Consider the following 17,936-nt stretch of genomic DNA (forward strand, 5'->3'; position numbering starts at 1 on the left):
GTAAGCTCGGCTACATTGGAAATGAGGGTTACCCTCAATGTATTTACTGAGTGAAAATAAAGGTTGATGAACTATTTAAATTTAACTTTGACGATTTTACAAATAGTCTTATCGTATCTATAAGAAATACTCCTAATTAGGACATAAAATATTTTTTTTATTATTATTTTAGAACATTTGAACACCACAGACTGGAGTGAGATGCTTGAAATAAAAATTAGGAGTAATTTTAATTAATAGGGCTGAATCAACAAATTTAGTCAAAGAACAAACACATGAAAATACTAAAGACAAGCCTGCTCTAGACTCTAGAATCACACAACAAAGACTCAAAGACCAAATTCCCAGCATGCAAAACACCACAGTGAACGCTGCACATACTGCACGTGTAAACAGCATGGAGCAGCAGCAGAGACAGCGTTTGTGCATAGCTGTGGTACTAAAGCATTATTTGTCTAATATATCAGATTAAACTGCACCTTATCAGCAGTTTAGCTCAAATAAAAGGAGTATATTTGATAGCTGGGTCAGATTGAGTCCGGCTCACGTTTTCACCACAAGCCCACGCCCACTAACAGGTCTTTAATCTGCACCTGAATACAATTACTGTTTTCACACCAGCTCAATTGAACCAAACTAGGGGTCCAAACCAACCAGAGTCTGTTTTAACTGAACAAAATATTACTGGTGTGAAAACACTTTTAGTTGCATATTACGCAAAGAATAAAAAAAAAAAAAACAATTGTATGCACTTTTGCAGCATTAATCTCATGGTTGATCCTCATTTTTTTCAGGTACCAGGCTACAGACAGGAGCAAGTGGAGAAAGGTCTGAAGCTTTTCGGCCAGCTGATCAACAACAAAGTGTTCCTGCTGTCCTTCATCCGGACTCTGGAGTCTCAGCGAGGCTTTTCCATGAGGGACCGCGGCAACGTGGCCTCTCTCATCATGACCGTTCTGCAGAGCAAGCTGGAGTACGCCACCGACGTGCTCAAACACCTGCTTTCTGACCTCATAGACAAGAACCTGGAGAGCAAGAACCACCCCAAACTGCTGCTCAGGAGGTGAGAGAAAAGCCACTTTAATGATTTCCAGTTGAAAAATGTAGAAATAAAACAATACTGGATTGGAATTGTCAAGAAATCCATATCTGACCAATAACAGCAGTTATCTGCATCTGCTTATTATTCTGATATCCGTGCAAGCCTATAAAATACTTATTAATATACTTACACAAGTCGGCCCTATCTTACACACTGTGCAAGGCGCGTTGCAACGCTCATTGCTATCTTACACCCCATCAACAGTCTATTTTCACGCTTGTCTGCCACCTGTATCACTAAAATAGCAACGTTACTTATATATAGATATATAAATATGTCTGCTACTACTATTGCTATCTTGGCAATGGAAAACACAGTTGCTCCACTGGCTGATTTGAACCCTGACAACAGTCAACAGCCAGACGTCAATTGCTATCTTGTCAACCCAACTTTTACATCAACAAATAAACAGAATACTAAGTAAAATAACATTGCTGTTGCCATAAATGAGCTTCTCACGTACCTTAACAATGCGAATAATCAGGTCAGTTTCCTCTCCTAAGAAGCGCAGAAGCACTGCGCAGTTAAAATAGCAATCCGCCAAACTTAGAGAGCACCTGGCTCCTTAGGGAATGATGAGCAAGTGACACACTGATTGGTTTATTTCACTTTATGTGCAAAACACGTCCATGATTAATTAAGAGGATTAGCACATTCCTGACCTTAATAATGCTCTTATAGCTAAATGCAATCAAATCCTCACAGCAATGCTCCAAAATCTAAGCTAAGCATTCACTAAAGCATATATATTTGTATATTTGTGTGTGTGTATACATATACAGCAAATGAAATACGGCTGCCTCCATTAATTTTAGCGGCATCTGCTCCATAGCACAAAATGCCCCCGCTTAGCTCAAAGCCGTCTCATTCAATTCACATCAGACCCATCAATCACAGCACTTGTCAGAGCGAGTATTAAGAAGCAATGCCAGCTGAGTGCTTTCACAGACCTGTACAAGGAATTTGTCAGGCATACATAAAGTGGAACATATGTTTACATATTCAAGCTTTATTTCTGCATTCACTCGCTGAGTTTTACAGTTCTTTAAGTTCTTTTACCTCTACCTGCTCTCACTGCTGTACTTGTAGAATAATAGAATAATATGTTTATCCTGTAAAGTCTGCCCTTTTTCTGCTGTTTGATTTCTTTTGTTGGATTATGTTAACACATATAGGGCCCTATTTTAGTGATATATAGGCTAACTGTCAACCCTGCATCATGCAACTTGATTAAGGGCGTCAGTGTGTCTTTGCTATCGTATTAGTACTTATGTATTAATTCTCTTAATTAATAATGAGGCAAAACGTGAAATGAACCAATCAGTGTGTCGCTTACCATTCCCTCTAGGAGCCAGGTGCGCTATGATTTTGAAACATGGGATTGTTATTTTAACAGCGCTGTGCTTCTGTGCTTCTCAACAGAGAACACTGATTTACAGGAACAGCAATGTTATTTTATTTAGTATTTTGTGTTTGTGTGGTGTGCCTGTGTTGCTAAGATACAGTAGCAATAGATGTCTGACTGTTGACTGCTGTCAGGGTTTTAATCAGTCACTGGCGCACCAGTGTTGTTCACTGCCAAGATAGCAATACGCCTGAAATTTACCTGAACAAACCTCATTTCCAGATTACCATGCCCATCAGTGTATATATATTCCTAAGCTTTGGTGCTATTTAAACAAAGCAGGTGCAAGGTGTGAAAATATTTGCAGGGTGAAAGATAGCAATGAGCATAACGTTATGATAGGGTCCATAGATGCCTCACGATCTTTGATGGAAATAAAATTTTACATTGGTTTACAAATTAAGAGACCACTTCAGTTTCTGAATCAGTGTATTATTTATAGGTTTATATTTGAGTAAAATTAACATTGTTGTTTTATTCTATAAACGACAGACAACATTTATCCCACATTTCATATAAAATATTGTCATTTAGAGCATTTGTTTATTTGCAGAAAATAAGAAATGGCTAAAATAACAAAAAAGATGCAGAGCTTTCAGACCTCAAATAATGCAAATATGGAAAACAAGTTCATATTCATAAAGTTTTAAGAGTTCAGAAATCAATATTTGGTGGAATAAACCATAATAAATCATGTTCTCCTCCACCAGTCTTACACACTGCTTTTGGATAACTTTATGCTGCTTTACTCCTGGTGCAGAAATTTAAGCAGTTCAGTGATCATCCATCTTCCTCTTGATTATATTCCAGAAGAAACTCAGAGCTGTACATCCGTGCACTATAAACACTGCAGCAAATGCTCAGGCATGTACTAACTCACATCCTGAAGGTCACGTCCCACCCCATATATTTATTTGGACACCAGGAGAGATAAGACACCTCACATACACACAAATACATGTGCGGACACACCCCGATCCCAACCTGTCCACATACGCTCCACGTTCACACGTTTCACACGCTTCACACGTGTTCAGATGGTGATATGCTTGTAGAACCCAGGCTCCGATGACCTCTGTGGAGCAGCTCATGATCCATGGGGTTGAATGGGAATAATTGCGTTTGGTGACATTGAAACACACACTCCCTCTCGGAAACACGAGATGCTCTGACACATTCATCATTAAAATATAATTATGATTAATTAGCCCTGGATCCAATTAAGAAAGCACTAAAACCTGTGGGATGGAGGGAATTATCTGAATCTCAATTCTCCATGCAATCAGCTCTCCTGCATCTCAGCACTACAGCGCCACAGATGCCGCTGTAGCTGCAGCACAAACAGGCGCCGTTACAACGAGCTCGAGCTAATTAATAAAGAGCTGATTGTTATGATGTTGTTGTGGTTTATATGTTCGCTATCAAGCAAAAAGCTTCTCAAAAAACTAACATGACTTTTTCAGTTTTTGTTTTTTAGAGCAATTGCAGTTTACTGCAATATTTTGTACACTGGATTTTGCATCATTTCCAGTTATTGACTGGATCTAAAGAGCTTAAATGGCAAAAATAAAGGGAACATTTTAGGGCATTGTAAAACTTTTTCTGGGTCGTGTATTTGTCCTAAAAAAATGACTTAATTACTATTGTGGTTTACAAGTTTGCTATCAAGCAACAACCTTCACAAAAACATCTAAAAAATAAGATTGTTAGTTTTAACTCTTGTGTGGTGTTCGGGTCTGTGGGACCCGTTTTCATTTTTCATCAAATGATACTAAAAAATATTTTTTCTAACTCAAACTCATTGGCATTGGCTCATTTTTTGTGAAAAACATATCAAAACACATTTTCAATAAACACACACTGTACACCCCCCCCCCCACACACACACACACACACATTTATATTACATACAGTAGCTAATAAACATTAACATAAAGGGCTAATAAACATTGCTTTATTTGTAAATTTGAAACTAAACAAATTTTCTACTCATATCTTGAGTGTAATTCATTTACTTTTATGTTTTATTAAAAAACTAATAAAAAAAGAGTAGCACTTTTTGAAAGAAATGTAACATAAGAAAGGTAAAGGGCAAATATTAACCATGTAAGCTGTTTAAATTGCTTGCAATTTAGGTGAAGCGAGCATGTGTAAAGCATTTTAATGTAGAATTGCTTAATTTTGCTGAATTAAATACAAGTAACAAAGTAAACGAGTAACAAAAATATGAACACCACACAAGGGTTAATGTTAATGTCAATTAAAAAATTATGTAAAAACTGAAAAAGCAGCTAAAATGCTAAAATCTCTGGGAAAAAAGACCACTTAAAAAATATGAGTTTCTTTATTGAGATTGTACCAAATTGACTTCTGGAATACAATTAAGAGCAAAGTGGATAATCACAAGCCATCGAATCAAGCTGAGCTGCTAGAATTTTATCCAAAAGCAGTGTGTAAGACTGGTGGAGGAGAACATGATGCCAAGATGCATGAAAAAAAAAACTGTGATTAAAAACCAATTTGATTTTACCAAATAGAAAACATCTGGAATGTAATCAAGAGCAAAGTGGATGATCACAAGCCATCAAACCAAACTGAACTGCTTGAATTTTTGCACCAGGAGTAAAGCAGCATACAGTTATCCAAAAGCAGTGTGTAAGACTGGTGGAGGAGAACATGATGCCAAGATGCATGAAAAAAACTGTGATTAAAAACCAGGGTTATTCCACCAAATATTGATTTCTGAACTCTTAAAACTTTATGAATATGAACATATTTTTTTGTTATTTTAGACATTTCTAATTTTCTGCAAATAAATAAACACTCTAAATGAGAATATTTTTATTTGGAAGTGCCAGTTGTTGTTTTTTTATATGGGATTTATAATCATTTAATTTCATTTAATTTTAAAAATAGGCTACAAGAAATATTGGGGGCATGTTTAGTTTTGGAGGTAAGGGTTAGGGAAAATAAATTGCATTCCACGAGCAGCACTTTAGCCCGCAGGCCTAAACGAATTGTTCCCTCATCAGCTTACATTTGTCAGGCTGGAGGTAAATCCACACGGCCAGCGCAGGTAATCATTTTTATTGATTTATAGTAAAGAGGTGTCCGCACAGGCACCAGCCCACCGGTTGCTTAAATCATATTTTCTTTTTTTTCATTCTTTCTCTTTTATTTTGCGATCTGATTGGGCAAGAAATCGAACATGACATTACTGGAAGATTTCTTCCCCGGAGTGAAAGTGGTCCCGAGGATGCTCGGCTTTAATTACAAGCTGGGAGCAGTTATCACCATGAGGATGCTCGCAGAGATGCTATCGAGCTGCATGGCTCTATAAGTGGAAAGCTCTTCCGCAGTATGTTGCCGCGGGAACCACACGTATAGCGTGGGTAGCATTAAGCTAAATTACTTTTAAAGATAAAGTGTTTTTTTTTTCTCCTCTCTGCTATTTTTGTCAGAGTGTACTGAACGAAATTAACACTTTTCAGCATGGTAAACTAATGCTCTGAATCAGCTCAATTTATGAATCAGTTCCTCTGATTTTGCTATTTATAGGTATAAGTTTGAGTAAAATGAACATTGTTGATTTATTCTATAAACTACAGAAAACATTTCTCCCAAATTCCAAATACAAATATTGTCATTTAGAGCATTTATTTACAGAAAATGAGAAATGGCTGAAATAACAACAAAAAAAAGATGATTTCAGACTTCAAATAATGCAAGAAAACAAGTTCAGAAATCAATATTTGGTGGAATAACCCTGGTTTTTAATCACAGTTTTCATGCATCTTGGCATCATGTTCACCTCCACCAGTCTTACACACTGCTTTTGGATAACTTTATGCTGCTTTACTCCTGGTGCAAAAATTCAAGCAGTTCAGCTTTTGGTGGTTTTAAGGCTTGTGATCATCCATCTTCCTCTTGATTATATTCCAGAGGTTTTTAATTTGGTAAACTCTTATTTGTTTCCATGAAATCTAAAATACAGTTACTTTAAATATATAAATGTTACTGGGTATATACTGTGTAATATGTGCCTGCTAAATGTGTCATTGAAAATGAGAAGGTTTATATATATATATATAATATATAGGGCCTGAAGGAGGCAAAAAGGGTAATATTGGAATATTGGAGGAAGAAAAGAGGAAGAAAGGAGGATGGGAAGAAGGAAATGAGATTAGAAGTAGTTAGTGTGTTAGAGGTGTTAGGAGAGTAAGTGCTCTTTGAAGAGCTCTGTCTTCAGGGGTTTATTAAAGATAGAGAGAGATTCTCCTGATCTGGTAGTAGAAGGTAGTTAGTTAGAGGTGTTAGGAGAGTAAGAGCTCTTTGAAGGGCTCAGTCTTTTCAGGAGTTTCTTGAAGGTCTAGTAGTGCTAGGTAGTTTGGTATGACATTGCATGTCCTGTGATTAGACTATTGCATCTGCACCCATTGCAGTGATGAAGCTGAAACAATTCATACTGTATGTGCTACCCTGCTTTTTAATAGACATTATGCTGACAGCTTTATACCTTTTTTTTTTTCTTCACACTTGGGATTAGGCATGGTGACAATACTGTCAGTAGCAATAGGGGACTAGATAAGATAAGTACTGTGCTTATATATTTAAAAAAAAATTATATTACATAAATGCAATATGTAGAGTTTTAATCAGGTTTGGATTATCGAATGATCTCCAGCTGTATTTTTCAGGTTTGAGTTGTATATATTTAGATAACAGATGAGGATCGTATGACATTGGGAAGCTGTTTAGATTTGGGTCTCAGGAAAGATGTCAGGTGCTGTGTACAGCGACAGATGTCAGTTACATGCTCTGTTTAACATTTCAACCATCCCAATTAAAAAAAAAGGCCCTCATGCCAGTGACTGACAGCTGACAGCAACATGAACAAGTCGTGAACGAGGAAAACGGCACCTCCAGCTCTCAGAAAAGCCCATAACCAAGGCTTTGTTATCATTGTTATGGGCGCTGGAAAGTGCTGACACATGGTGTATTGACATTTCAATGAACAGGTCTGAATATATGGCCTTTTTTTGGCAGTTCTGTATTCATTCCCATTTGGTGGACCAACGCTATAAACCCCAGCCTCAACAACAGCCCCCCACCATGTCCAAACCCCATAATTCACCATGTGACAGGCATGATTAATCCAGCCTGACAAAAGGAAGATTTATCACACCCAGAACTCGGGAAGACATTTAGCAAAGGTAAATAAAGGGTGTCCCTCAGATCCCAATCAGAACTACATCACGGAAGGAGAGATTATGGAGGGGACGGAGAAAGGACAAACACATTAACTAGTCTCAAGTGTTTGCAGAGACAAGGCTGTTTTAGGAAAAGGCACTTCTTTTTCTGCATTTTCTATTGTTCTAAAGTTCTATAGTTGTTGTAGGATGTTGTAGGATATTGCACAATTGGAGCGCCATTAGCTTTGATTGCTGCATGTTTCATTCACTGTGGCATTGTTTCAATATGCCTATGCAATGTCACAAAATTTAATGTATTTCAATCCAGTGTTGCTGGATTAATTTTTCACCAAGATCTTGCAGCAGCATTGATAGTGGTAGTCTGGAGTCTGACCACTGCTCAAAGCCTCTCCTTCTCCATCCAGCACAACACAAAGATTCTCAATGAGGTTAAGGTCTGGACTCTGTGGTGAACTCTCTCAATCTCAATCCATGTGTGAAAATGACAATTCCAGCACCATGAATCCTGACCTTAGGATAAAGGTTAGGAAAAAAGTATTTACATTAATGTATGATTGCTTTGAGGACACTGTAGTTAGACAGCATTTCTCAACCACAACGACATAGAAGGCTGTTCTAAAGTGAAGGACATTTCCTAATGTGTAAATAGCTGAGAAATTTAGATGCAGATACGCTGTAGCAGCAACAGCAAACGCGCTTTTCAGCGCGCTTTTTCGGACAAGGTTGGGCGATTCTCACTTGAGCGGGGCGTGGCAAACCCCCTCTTTCACACTTTCTCTGTTTGCGGACCTCGGGGGCGTTACTCACGGCTTTAAAAGACAGTCTGGTGGCGCAGATTTCCTAAATAAGACAAGGGCACACTAGCAGGGCTAGCAGGAACTTCAAGCTACACCAGACTGCTCTTTTACTTTTTTTACTTTACTTTCACTTCAGATACGCTGTAGCAGCAACAGCAAACGCGCTTTTCACTCCTCTCACTGAGAACGAGACGCTGGCTCTCCTAACACGTAGCCGTCCTACTACGTGTCCGCTTGACCCAATTCCTTCAAACCTACTGCAAACTATCGCACCTGTTTTATTATTCCCGACTGCTTTCAAACAAGCACATGTGACACCACTGCTTAAAAAGCCTTCTCTCAACCCCGCCCAGGTTGACAACTACAGACCGGTCTCACTGCTACCCTTTCTCTCTAAAACACTAGAAAGAGCAGTTCTAAATCAGGTCTCTGATTCCTTCCTCTCCCAGAATGACCTTCTGGACCAGAACCAATCTGGGTTCAAAAAAAGGACACTCTACCGAGACGGCTCTGTTGTCTGTGACTGAAGCGTTAAAAACTGCCAGAGCTGCAGGCCAGTCCTCAGTACTCATTCTGCTGGACCTCTCGGCCGCCTTCGACACAGTCAACCATGACTTTCTCCTAACTATGTTCTCAAACATGGGGATCGCAGACAATGTGCTGTCATGGTTCAGATCGTACCTCACTGGGCGCTCGTTCAAGGTGTCGTGGCAAGGACAGCTGTCCTCAGCCCGCTCCTTATCCACTGGGGTTCCCCAAGGTTCGGTACTGGGACCCCTTCTCTTCTCCATATACACCACCTCTCTTGGTCAGGTTGTCCGCTCACACGGATTTTCCTACCATTGCTTTGCTGATGACACCCAGCTATACCTGTCATTCTCACCTGAAGATCACTCAATCTCTGCACGGATATCGCAGTGTCTCTCTGACATATCCTCATGGATGAAGGAGCATCACCTTCAATTAAATCTCTCAAAGACTGAACTTCTGGTTATACCAGCAAAACCATCTTTTCAACACAACTTCTCTATAAGTATCGACTCTCTCTCTCTCTCTCTCTCACCGACAAAGGTTGCTAGGAACCTGGGTGTTCTGGTTGATGACCAACTCTCCTTCACGCACCATGTGGCCTCGGTTGCTCGGCGCCGCTTTGCGCTCTATAACATCCGAAAAATTAGACCGTTCTTGACGCAACAGGCCACCCAACTCCTGGTGCAAGCGGTCGTCATCTCACGCCTCGACTACTGCAATGCCCTGCTAACTGGCCTCCCGGCCTGTGTAGTAAAACCACTCCAGATGATCCAGAACGCAGCTGCACGTCTGGTCTTCAACCAGCCAAAACGGGCACATGTCACCCCGCTGCTCATTGAGCTCCATTGGCTACCAGTTGATGCTCGCATCAAATTCAAAGCTCTTACTATCGCCTACAAGGTGATGACAGAACAGGCTCCTTCCTACCTGCACTCGCTCCTGAAGGCTTACGCTACCTCCCGGCCGCTGCGCTCCTCCAATGAACGTCGCCTCGCTTTGCCAAACATTCACACAAAGCAATCCAGACTGTTCTCATACAGAGTTCCCCAATGGTGGAACAAACTACCTTCCACTACCAGATCAGGAGAATCTCTCACTATCTTTAAGAGACTCCTGAAGACAGAGCTCTTCAAAGAGCACTTACTCTCTTAACACCTCTAACACACTAACTACTTCTAACCTCATTTCCTTCTTCCCCTCCTTCACTCCTCTATCCTATTATTCCCCTTTGACCTCCTTTTATCCCTATCCAAAGATGTTTTACCTTTAAACTTATTTTACATTGTACTTGACTATTGTAAGTCGCTTTGGACAAAAGCGTCTGCCAAATGTAATGTAATGTAATGTAAAAAAGGTTCACTGGCACATGCATAGTGGTTGAACTGGCCAGATGGCAGCTGAGCAGGAGCACCCAGTCATGGTCTTTCATGATCTTTCACCAGCATCAAACTGGACATCACAAGCATGAGAAGAAGCTCCGCCTACCATATAGGTCACTATATAGGTGCACAATTACACATAGACCATCTGTTCTCTGGCACAGTTTGTGGATTTGAGCCGCCCTCTACTCTGTTCATTACTGGTCAGTTTATTATCACAGTATTTGGGTTCTTGGGTATTTGGGTAGTCGAGTTTCTTTAATTTTACCAAATTGAAAACCTCTGGAATATAATCAAAAGGAAGATGTATGATCAAACCAAACCAAGCCATCAGACCAAGCTGAACTGCTTGATTTTTTGCACCAGGAGTAAAGCAGCATAAAATTATCCAAAAGCAGTGTGTAAGACTGGTGGAGGGTGGAGGGGAGAACATGCCAGGATTAAAAACCAGGGTTATTCCACCAAATATTGATTTCTGAACTCTTAAACTTTATGAATATGAACTATGAATTTCTAACTTTCTACAAATAAATAAATGCTCTAAATGACAATATTTTTATTTGGAATTTGGGAGAAATGTTGTTTGTAGTTTATAGAATCAAACCACAATGTTAATTTCACTCAAACATAAACCTATAAAAAGCAAAATCAGAGAAAATGATTCAGAAACTGTATATTTGATATATATATATATATATATATATATATATATATATATATATATATATATATATATATATATATATATATATATATATATATATATCTGTTTTAGATTTGCAAAATATTAATTGCAGATATGTTTTTGTGTAAAACTTAAACTAAGCCCAAAATTAAGTTCTTTGTGAGCTTTTTTTCTTACATTATATTTAAATGTGATTACATTTAAATTGTGTGACTGCTGAATTAATACTTGGCCCCTCTATGAATATTGTGGCCCCTTGACAAAACCCTTACTTAGAAAAGGCCTAGATCTGCCACTGGCACAAAATATTTTGCAGTTTATTATTGTAGTAGATTTTTTTTGTTACATTATTACTTATTTTCTTAAAACAAAATCAAAGTCTAGTTAGTAAATTTAATAATTTTTTTCTTTACAAAATAGACAAAACCCTACAAATTTTTCCAATACCTTGAATAATTGTGATATTATTTAATGGTCACATCGCCCACCCCTGCCTCACACACCTGCGAAACCCAACACAGATACTGAAGAAGAAGAGCTTAATAAATATTCTGTGATCATATTAATCGTATTAATCACTCTCTTTCCCTCCATCACTCGCTTGTCTCTCTCTTTCCCTCCCTCTGAACAGTTTCTTGATGACTAAAACAGTGTTTAAAATGTAGTGAAGCAGGATGGCTCTGGCAGCAGCCTCCTGCCCAGCTCAACCCCTTCTTCCTTTCCAAGAAAGCGAGTGCGATGGCTGCGCCCCATCTGTCCTGCCCCAACCTGGGTTCACGTGCGCGCGTGTGCAGGCAAAGCGAACTAACGAGCGGCTTCTGCAACCATCTGTCACGTTCCTGCGCCATCCAGACTCGTCCTGCTCGCTCCTCTCAGCGCACGCATTCAAAAATAACCCCTCGTCTCCCACTGCCTCGTTTCACAGCGCCGTCCAACATTAATAAAAACTACAGCGCAGAAAAATGAGACACTTTCTTTGGGTTGTGCGTGTGGGAGTGTAAAACCAGCCTGCCGCACACTTTCAGATGCACACGATGGAGGCATTTATATGCACACGCTTATTCTGATGCATATGCCTCTGCACCAGGACTCTGTCAAATTACCTGTCTGTCAAATCGACGCTAATCCGGCCATATACAAATTTTTAAATGTGATAATGATCATGAGAAAGGATGCATATCATCGCTGTCCAATGAAAAGCAAGTATTTCCATTTTTGTCGATTTTTAGTTTACTGCATAATTTGAACAGACAAACTGTCCCTTACACTGTGCCAAATTTTTTGATGAATGGACCAATAGAAATACAGCTCTTAAAAAAATTGTTTTTACCAAATTGAAAACCTCTGGAATATAATCAAGAGGAAGATGGATGATCACAAGCCATCAAACCAAACTTAACTGCTTAGATTTTTGCACCAGGAGTAAAGCAGCATAAAGTTATCCAAAAGCAGTGTGTAAGACCGGTGGAGTTTATAGAATAAAACAACAATGTTAATTTTACTCAAACGTAAACCTATAAATTGCAAAATTAGAGAAACTGAAGCACCTTTTAGAAACCTTTACAAGGATGCTTTCCAATCACATTTTACATGCAACCATTTAAAGTCAGCACTCAACAGCATCGACACAGCAGTGAGAAGCGGCAGCCAATCAGGCACAGCATACTCTCAACCGGAAACCACCGTCCACCTGGATGACGTATTAAACTGATGTTAAACAGGATAGCAGTGTGGATGTGAGAGTAAAATCTGAAGTTTAGATTTACTTTCAGAGTCTAATGGGTTAAAGTTCTTAATATTTTTAGAAAACAAACAATATTTACTACAAAGGGGGGCGCATTTGAGGAGACCGAAGTGGGCGGAGCCATGGCAGGGGTACCAGGCCTTTCTGCAACACTTGTGAAAACTTTCTAAATCTAAGACTTTCTAAATCTCACTGCAGTCTGTATTCCATCCGAAAGTGCAGTAAAATAGCTGAGAAAAATACTTTTTTATTGATTACAGGCTGAGTAAATACCTAAGCAGAGAGATAGAAGCATAATGGACCTTGAATTAAGTAGGCAATCTTCTCCACATGAGCTGGAGGGGTGAATAGAAGTCATTTTCCACTTCAAGCTGTGTTCTTTAACGCATACGCTTTAAAGGGATGTGTTTTAACACAGATGGCTGTTTACTTTAGAGAGCAAGCTGTGTGTACTATACACTATACGTTAGTGTTACTATATATACAGCTCTGAAAGCTGTAGTTCTGTAATCTGAGTATGATTACTGAGATGTAATCATACTCACCTTTATTTGGAATTGGTGGCACAGTGTACCACACAACCAGAATTCATACACAAGGTACAAATTAGTTTCTCAAGCCCTGTTCAAATCCAATTTTATTTGGTAAACTGGTACATTGCTGCCCAATAAAAAAATGAAAAATCTCCAAAACAGCAACTTTACAGGAGAGAGATAAAACCTTCTTACCGTACAATTGAAGTCAATGTAATAAAAAAAAAACTGAGAGTTTATTTCAGTTCATTTTGGAGAATTTCTATTGGTATATTTATCAAAAGAAAAGTTTGAGTGTATGGAAGCTTAACCATGATCCTGGCAGCTTTATTAAAATGTTATAGTACTCAAGTCCAGTCTCAAAATCGAGCTGTCTCAGTCTTGGCCTCGTCTCATACTCAACCTTGTTTGGAATGGGTGAGGTGGACTCTGAGACTGTGGACAAGACCAGGCGAGTCCGAATCCTCTTTCTGTGGTGAAGTTCATTAGAAACTGAACCTAAACAAGCTACCTGTGCTTTCATTCAGTATCCAATCAATAAACCTATAATAAACCAATGTTAAATTAAATGTGCTCTTTTTCACCGACTCTAGAGTTATACTCTTTGTTTATGTGAATCATTATGAGCTCGGAGACCACGATTATATTTTCCAGACATCTACAAAAAAGCACAAGGAGAAGTAAGTGCAAACTAATGTTACCGGGAGATAACTATTCTTAGCAACGAGCTAGCTAACCTTAGCAATGAGCTAGCTAACCCTAGCAATGATCTAGCTAACCTTAGCAATGAGCTAGATAAAATACAAATGTTACCGTGAAGAGAACTACCGATAGCAACGAGCTAGCTAACATACTAATGTTACCTTTATTCAACTCATTCACAATAACGTTCAACATTATTTCGTTGTAAGAAATAAAATACAAAACAAAACAATACACTCACTTTTTCAGTTCATTCTTTTCCACAAATGTATCTGAGTTGGGCGATTTTAGCATTAAGCATGCCTGGAGCCCAGACAGTGGCGTAACTCGCCCAGTGTTACCTCTCTATCCTAAAACACGCCAGTTCCACCTGAGACGAACACTTAAATTGTTTAAAACATTATTTTAGTATTGCTAACAATGTTGTAAATATTTTTTTCTCGTTTTTATCATTTTAAAGCTGTACACTACTAAGGATGCTTAAATCGAAGTGAACAAGTATATCGCCAGGTTTGCCCACACAGGACAAATGTGAGGTCATTATATGCCACTAGGAGCCGCAATGTCTCCAATAGGTGGCACAGTGTCCCACAACCAGAATTCATACATAAGGACAAACGGATTTTTAAATCTGCATTATAGTAAAAAATACATATAATAAACTGAACACTAAAATTAATATCTCTGTTCAAATGCAATTTTCCAATCCAATTTTCCTTGGTAAACTGGTACATTGCTGTCCAATGAAAAACAAGTATCTCCAAAACAACTTTAAAGGAGAGAGATACAACCTTCTTACCTTACAATTGAAGTCAATGTTAAAAAAACAAAGAGTATATTTCAGGTCATTTTGGAGAATTTCTGTTGGTCCATTCATCAAGAAATTTTAACACACTGTAAGGAACAGTTTGATTACAGTTTGAGCTTTATTAAACTTTAATTAATCAAGTAAAAGTGAATGGATAAGCCACTTGCATGCATGTTATATAAAATATTCTTATTTTTTTATAGTGTTTCACTGTGTCAATTAAATGAAGGATATGTATAAGGATAATGTAACTGGAATTCCACAAGATGTGATGGAAAATGAACCAATATGCCAATTTGCAGAGGATTATATTGGATTATATTGTTTCTTATTGCTTGTTTTATGAAAGACAGGAGCGCAGTACACAGCTAAATACACAGTTAAAAGCAGTTAAATACACAGTTAAATACACAGTAAACAGAGATTCCAAAAACCAATCCCATCCAAGCATGGCTTTAATGTACTTCACTTAAATCAGTATGTCAATAAAGAGCAGAAGCAATAGACAGTCATTCCAATACTATATCACTCCTCGTATTATTTCCCTCTTTCTCTCTCTCTCTCTCTCTCTCTCTCTTTTTTTTTACTGCTCTGTTATAATGTCCCCCTGCACATCTGCCGTGCTGGATTCCTCCAGGAATTCTCGCTTTACTCCAGTTGGAAATGGATGGCTGTGTGTTCAGGAGGAACTAAAGACCGTGGCCCATATTCCTGCACACCGAACAGCACGCTTTTAGTGACCCTGTGCTGCCTCAGCGTTTGGGTCCAGTGATATTTGGCTGTGGAAACGGCGGATGCTGCTCTTTATCTTCAGGCCTCGCAGGCAGGGGGGTGTAAATGGAAGATATGGTTGAGTGGGTTAATGGGGTCTGGCCAACACGGGTAATTATAGTCAGGTTTGCCCCCATCAACTGACTACAACCATCGAGAAGGGCGAGGGACAGTAAGCTTTTTGTAGAATTTGCTATTTATAGGTTTATGTTTGAGTAAAATGAACATTGTTGTTTTATTCTATAAACTACAGACAACATTTCTCCCAAATTCCAAATAGAAATATTGTCATTTAGAGCATTTATTTGCAGAAAATGAGAAATGGCTGACTTCAGAATTCAATATTTGGTGTAATAAACGTGTTTTTTAATCACAGTTTTCATGCATCTCGGCATCATGTTCTCCTCCACCAGCCTTACACACTTGCTTTTGGATAACTTTATGCTGCTTTACTCCTGGTTTTAAAAAATGTCAGCAGTTCAGCTCGGTTTCATGGCTTGTGATCATCCATCTTCCTCTTGATTATATTCCAGAGGTTTTCAATTTGGTAAAATCAAGGAAAAACACCATCATCAAGTGGTCTCTTATTTCTTTCCAGAGCTATATAATAAATATTTGCAACCAGAAGAAATCAAACTTAGAAGTTAGAGGGAGGGGGTTCAGGCACGCACCAATGACATGAAAGATCTGGGAGACCTACACCAATGGTCAGTTTGTTCAACAAGCACAGAGTGACCAAACAGCCAAGTCATCCTGTTCGTACCAGCACCATTGGCAGACGGCTGCATGGATGGGGACTACATGCATGCATACTAAGCGTAACTTTATGCTTGTGATCATGCATATTTCTTGGTTTCTTGATTATATTCCAAAGGTTTTCAATTTGGTAAAATACATTTTTAAGTGCACTCTTATTTTTTTCTAGAGGTGTATATATTTATATATAAAAAATTTGAGGCACCAGAGCAAATTACACTAATCCGTTTATCTCAGCGATATGAAAAAAGCACCACATATGATTTGAACAGATGAAAATAAACATAAAGTAAGTAAAACATAACAAGGAATTTTATTTTTTAACTAAGGAGTTCCAAATTTTTCCTGGATGCTCCTCAGCCAGCATGTGTATAACGATATGTTCAGTTCCATCAGCAGCTCACCACATTTACCAAAAATTATCAAACCAGGTGTTGATTAATATGATGGGAACTAGAAATAGAAACTCTATTAAACTCAGATTAAGAAGAGATATTAGAAGATGTTTTAAGGAAAACAGGGCTGTAAAATTTGCACAGCTTTTTGTTATTTATTGAAATGCTAGTAGTGTTTTACTGAGCTAATAAACACTTACTGCACAGATAAGAATCTTTTTTATATATATATATATATATATATATATATATATATATATATATATATATATATATATATAGAGAGAGAGAGAGAGAGAGAGAGAGAGAGAGAGAGACAGATATACACACATTATTGATATAATCACGCACTCCCATTCGAGATTGCTGCACAAGTGAAGGTATTAGTTAGTCACAGCTGGCTAGTGCACATCCCTGACTCTGCATCCATCCACTTTCTATTGTAATGGGATCTATTTCCCACTGAATGGCTCCTCCACTGCTGCGCATAATAACACTAATGAGGCCCAGTGTTATTACAGTACCCTCACGGGTTCATGTGACATCAATCCTGCAGGATCGTATGAGCGCTTTTAATCGGGCAGCCCGCATTAAAATCACATAGATTAGCTTGGCGTGTCTGTTTTCTGAAGCGCTAGCCTGGTGACAAATCACATTTACACAATTTTCTTCATAATTACTTATAAACGAGTGCAGTGATTTACAGTGATGTACAGTAATTGGCTTTGTGTGAAGTTGATTGTTTAAGTAAATGCTTATGTATGAACGCAATATGTATTAGCTCCAGATCCAATATAAGAGCTAAAGCTTGTATAAAGATTGTATAAAAATTGTATAAAGATTTTATAAAGAAGAGAATGACAGACAGAGAGAAAAAGAGAATGGGTGGGAGAAATAGAGTAGGTAGGTAGGGAGGTTGAACGATGGACAAAACCACTAAACTGGACTGAGACCAAGTATTAATAAGCCAATAAATAAACAACAAAGACTATAGAAACACACACAACCTGACTGACGTGGAAAACGCAAAAGAACCGACAACTGAACAAGAAAGAAAGAAAAAAGGGGCTATAAATACACATGGAGGGAACTGGAAACAAGAAACACGTGGGGAC

The 17,936-nt window shown here is 38.4% G+C and overlaps 1 protein-coding gene and 1 long non-coding RNA gene across 2 annotated transcripts in view; both read left to right on the plus strand.

Moving 5' to 3' along the window:
• The window catches only part of LOC125799091 (uncharacterized), a 515,567-nt gene that overhangs the window by 411,642 nt on the left and 85,989 nt on the right, over positions 1 to 17,936 (plus strand). The gene's annotated exons all lie outside the window — the stretch shown is intronic.
• plxna4 (plexin A4) overlaps positions 1 to 17,936 on the plus strand; it is a 459,159-nt gene that overhangs the window by 379,289 nt on the left and 61,934 nt on the right. The window contains exon 22 of the mRNA XM_022671791.2: positions 795 to 1,063. Coding sequence (XP_022527512.2) covers positions 795 to 1,063 — 269 coding nt within the window. The remainder of the gene's footprint in view (positions 1 to 794; positions 1,064 to 17,936) is intronic.

This window comes from Astyanax mexicanus, chromosome 2 (assembly GCF_023375975.1).
Source record: "Astyanax mexicanus isolate ESR-SI-001 chromosome 2, AstMex3_surface, whole genome shotgun sequence".
Lineage (NCBI taxonomy): Eukaryota > Metazoa > Chordata > Actinopteri > Characiformes > Acestrorhamphidae > Astyanax > Astyanax mexicanus.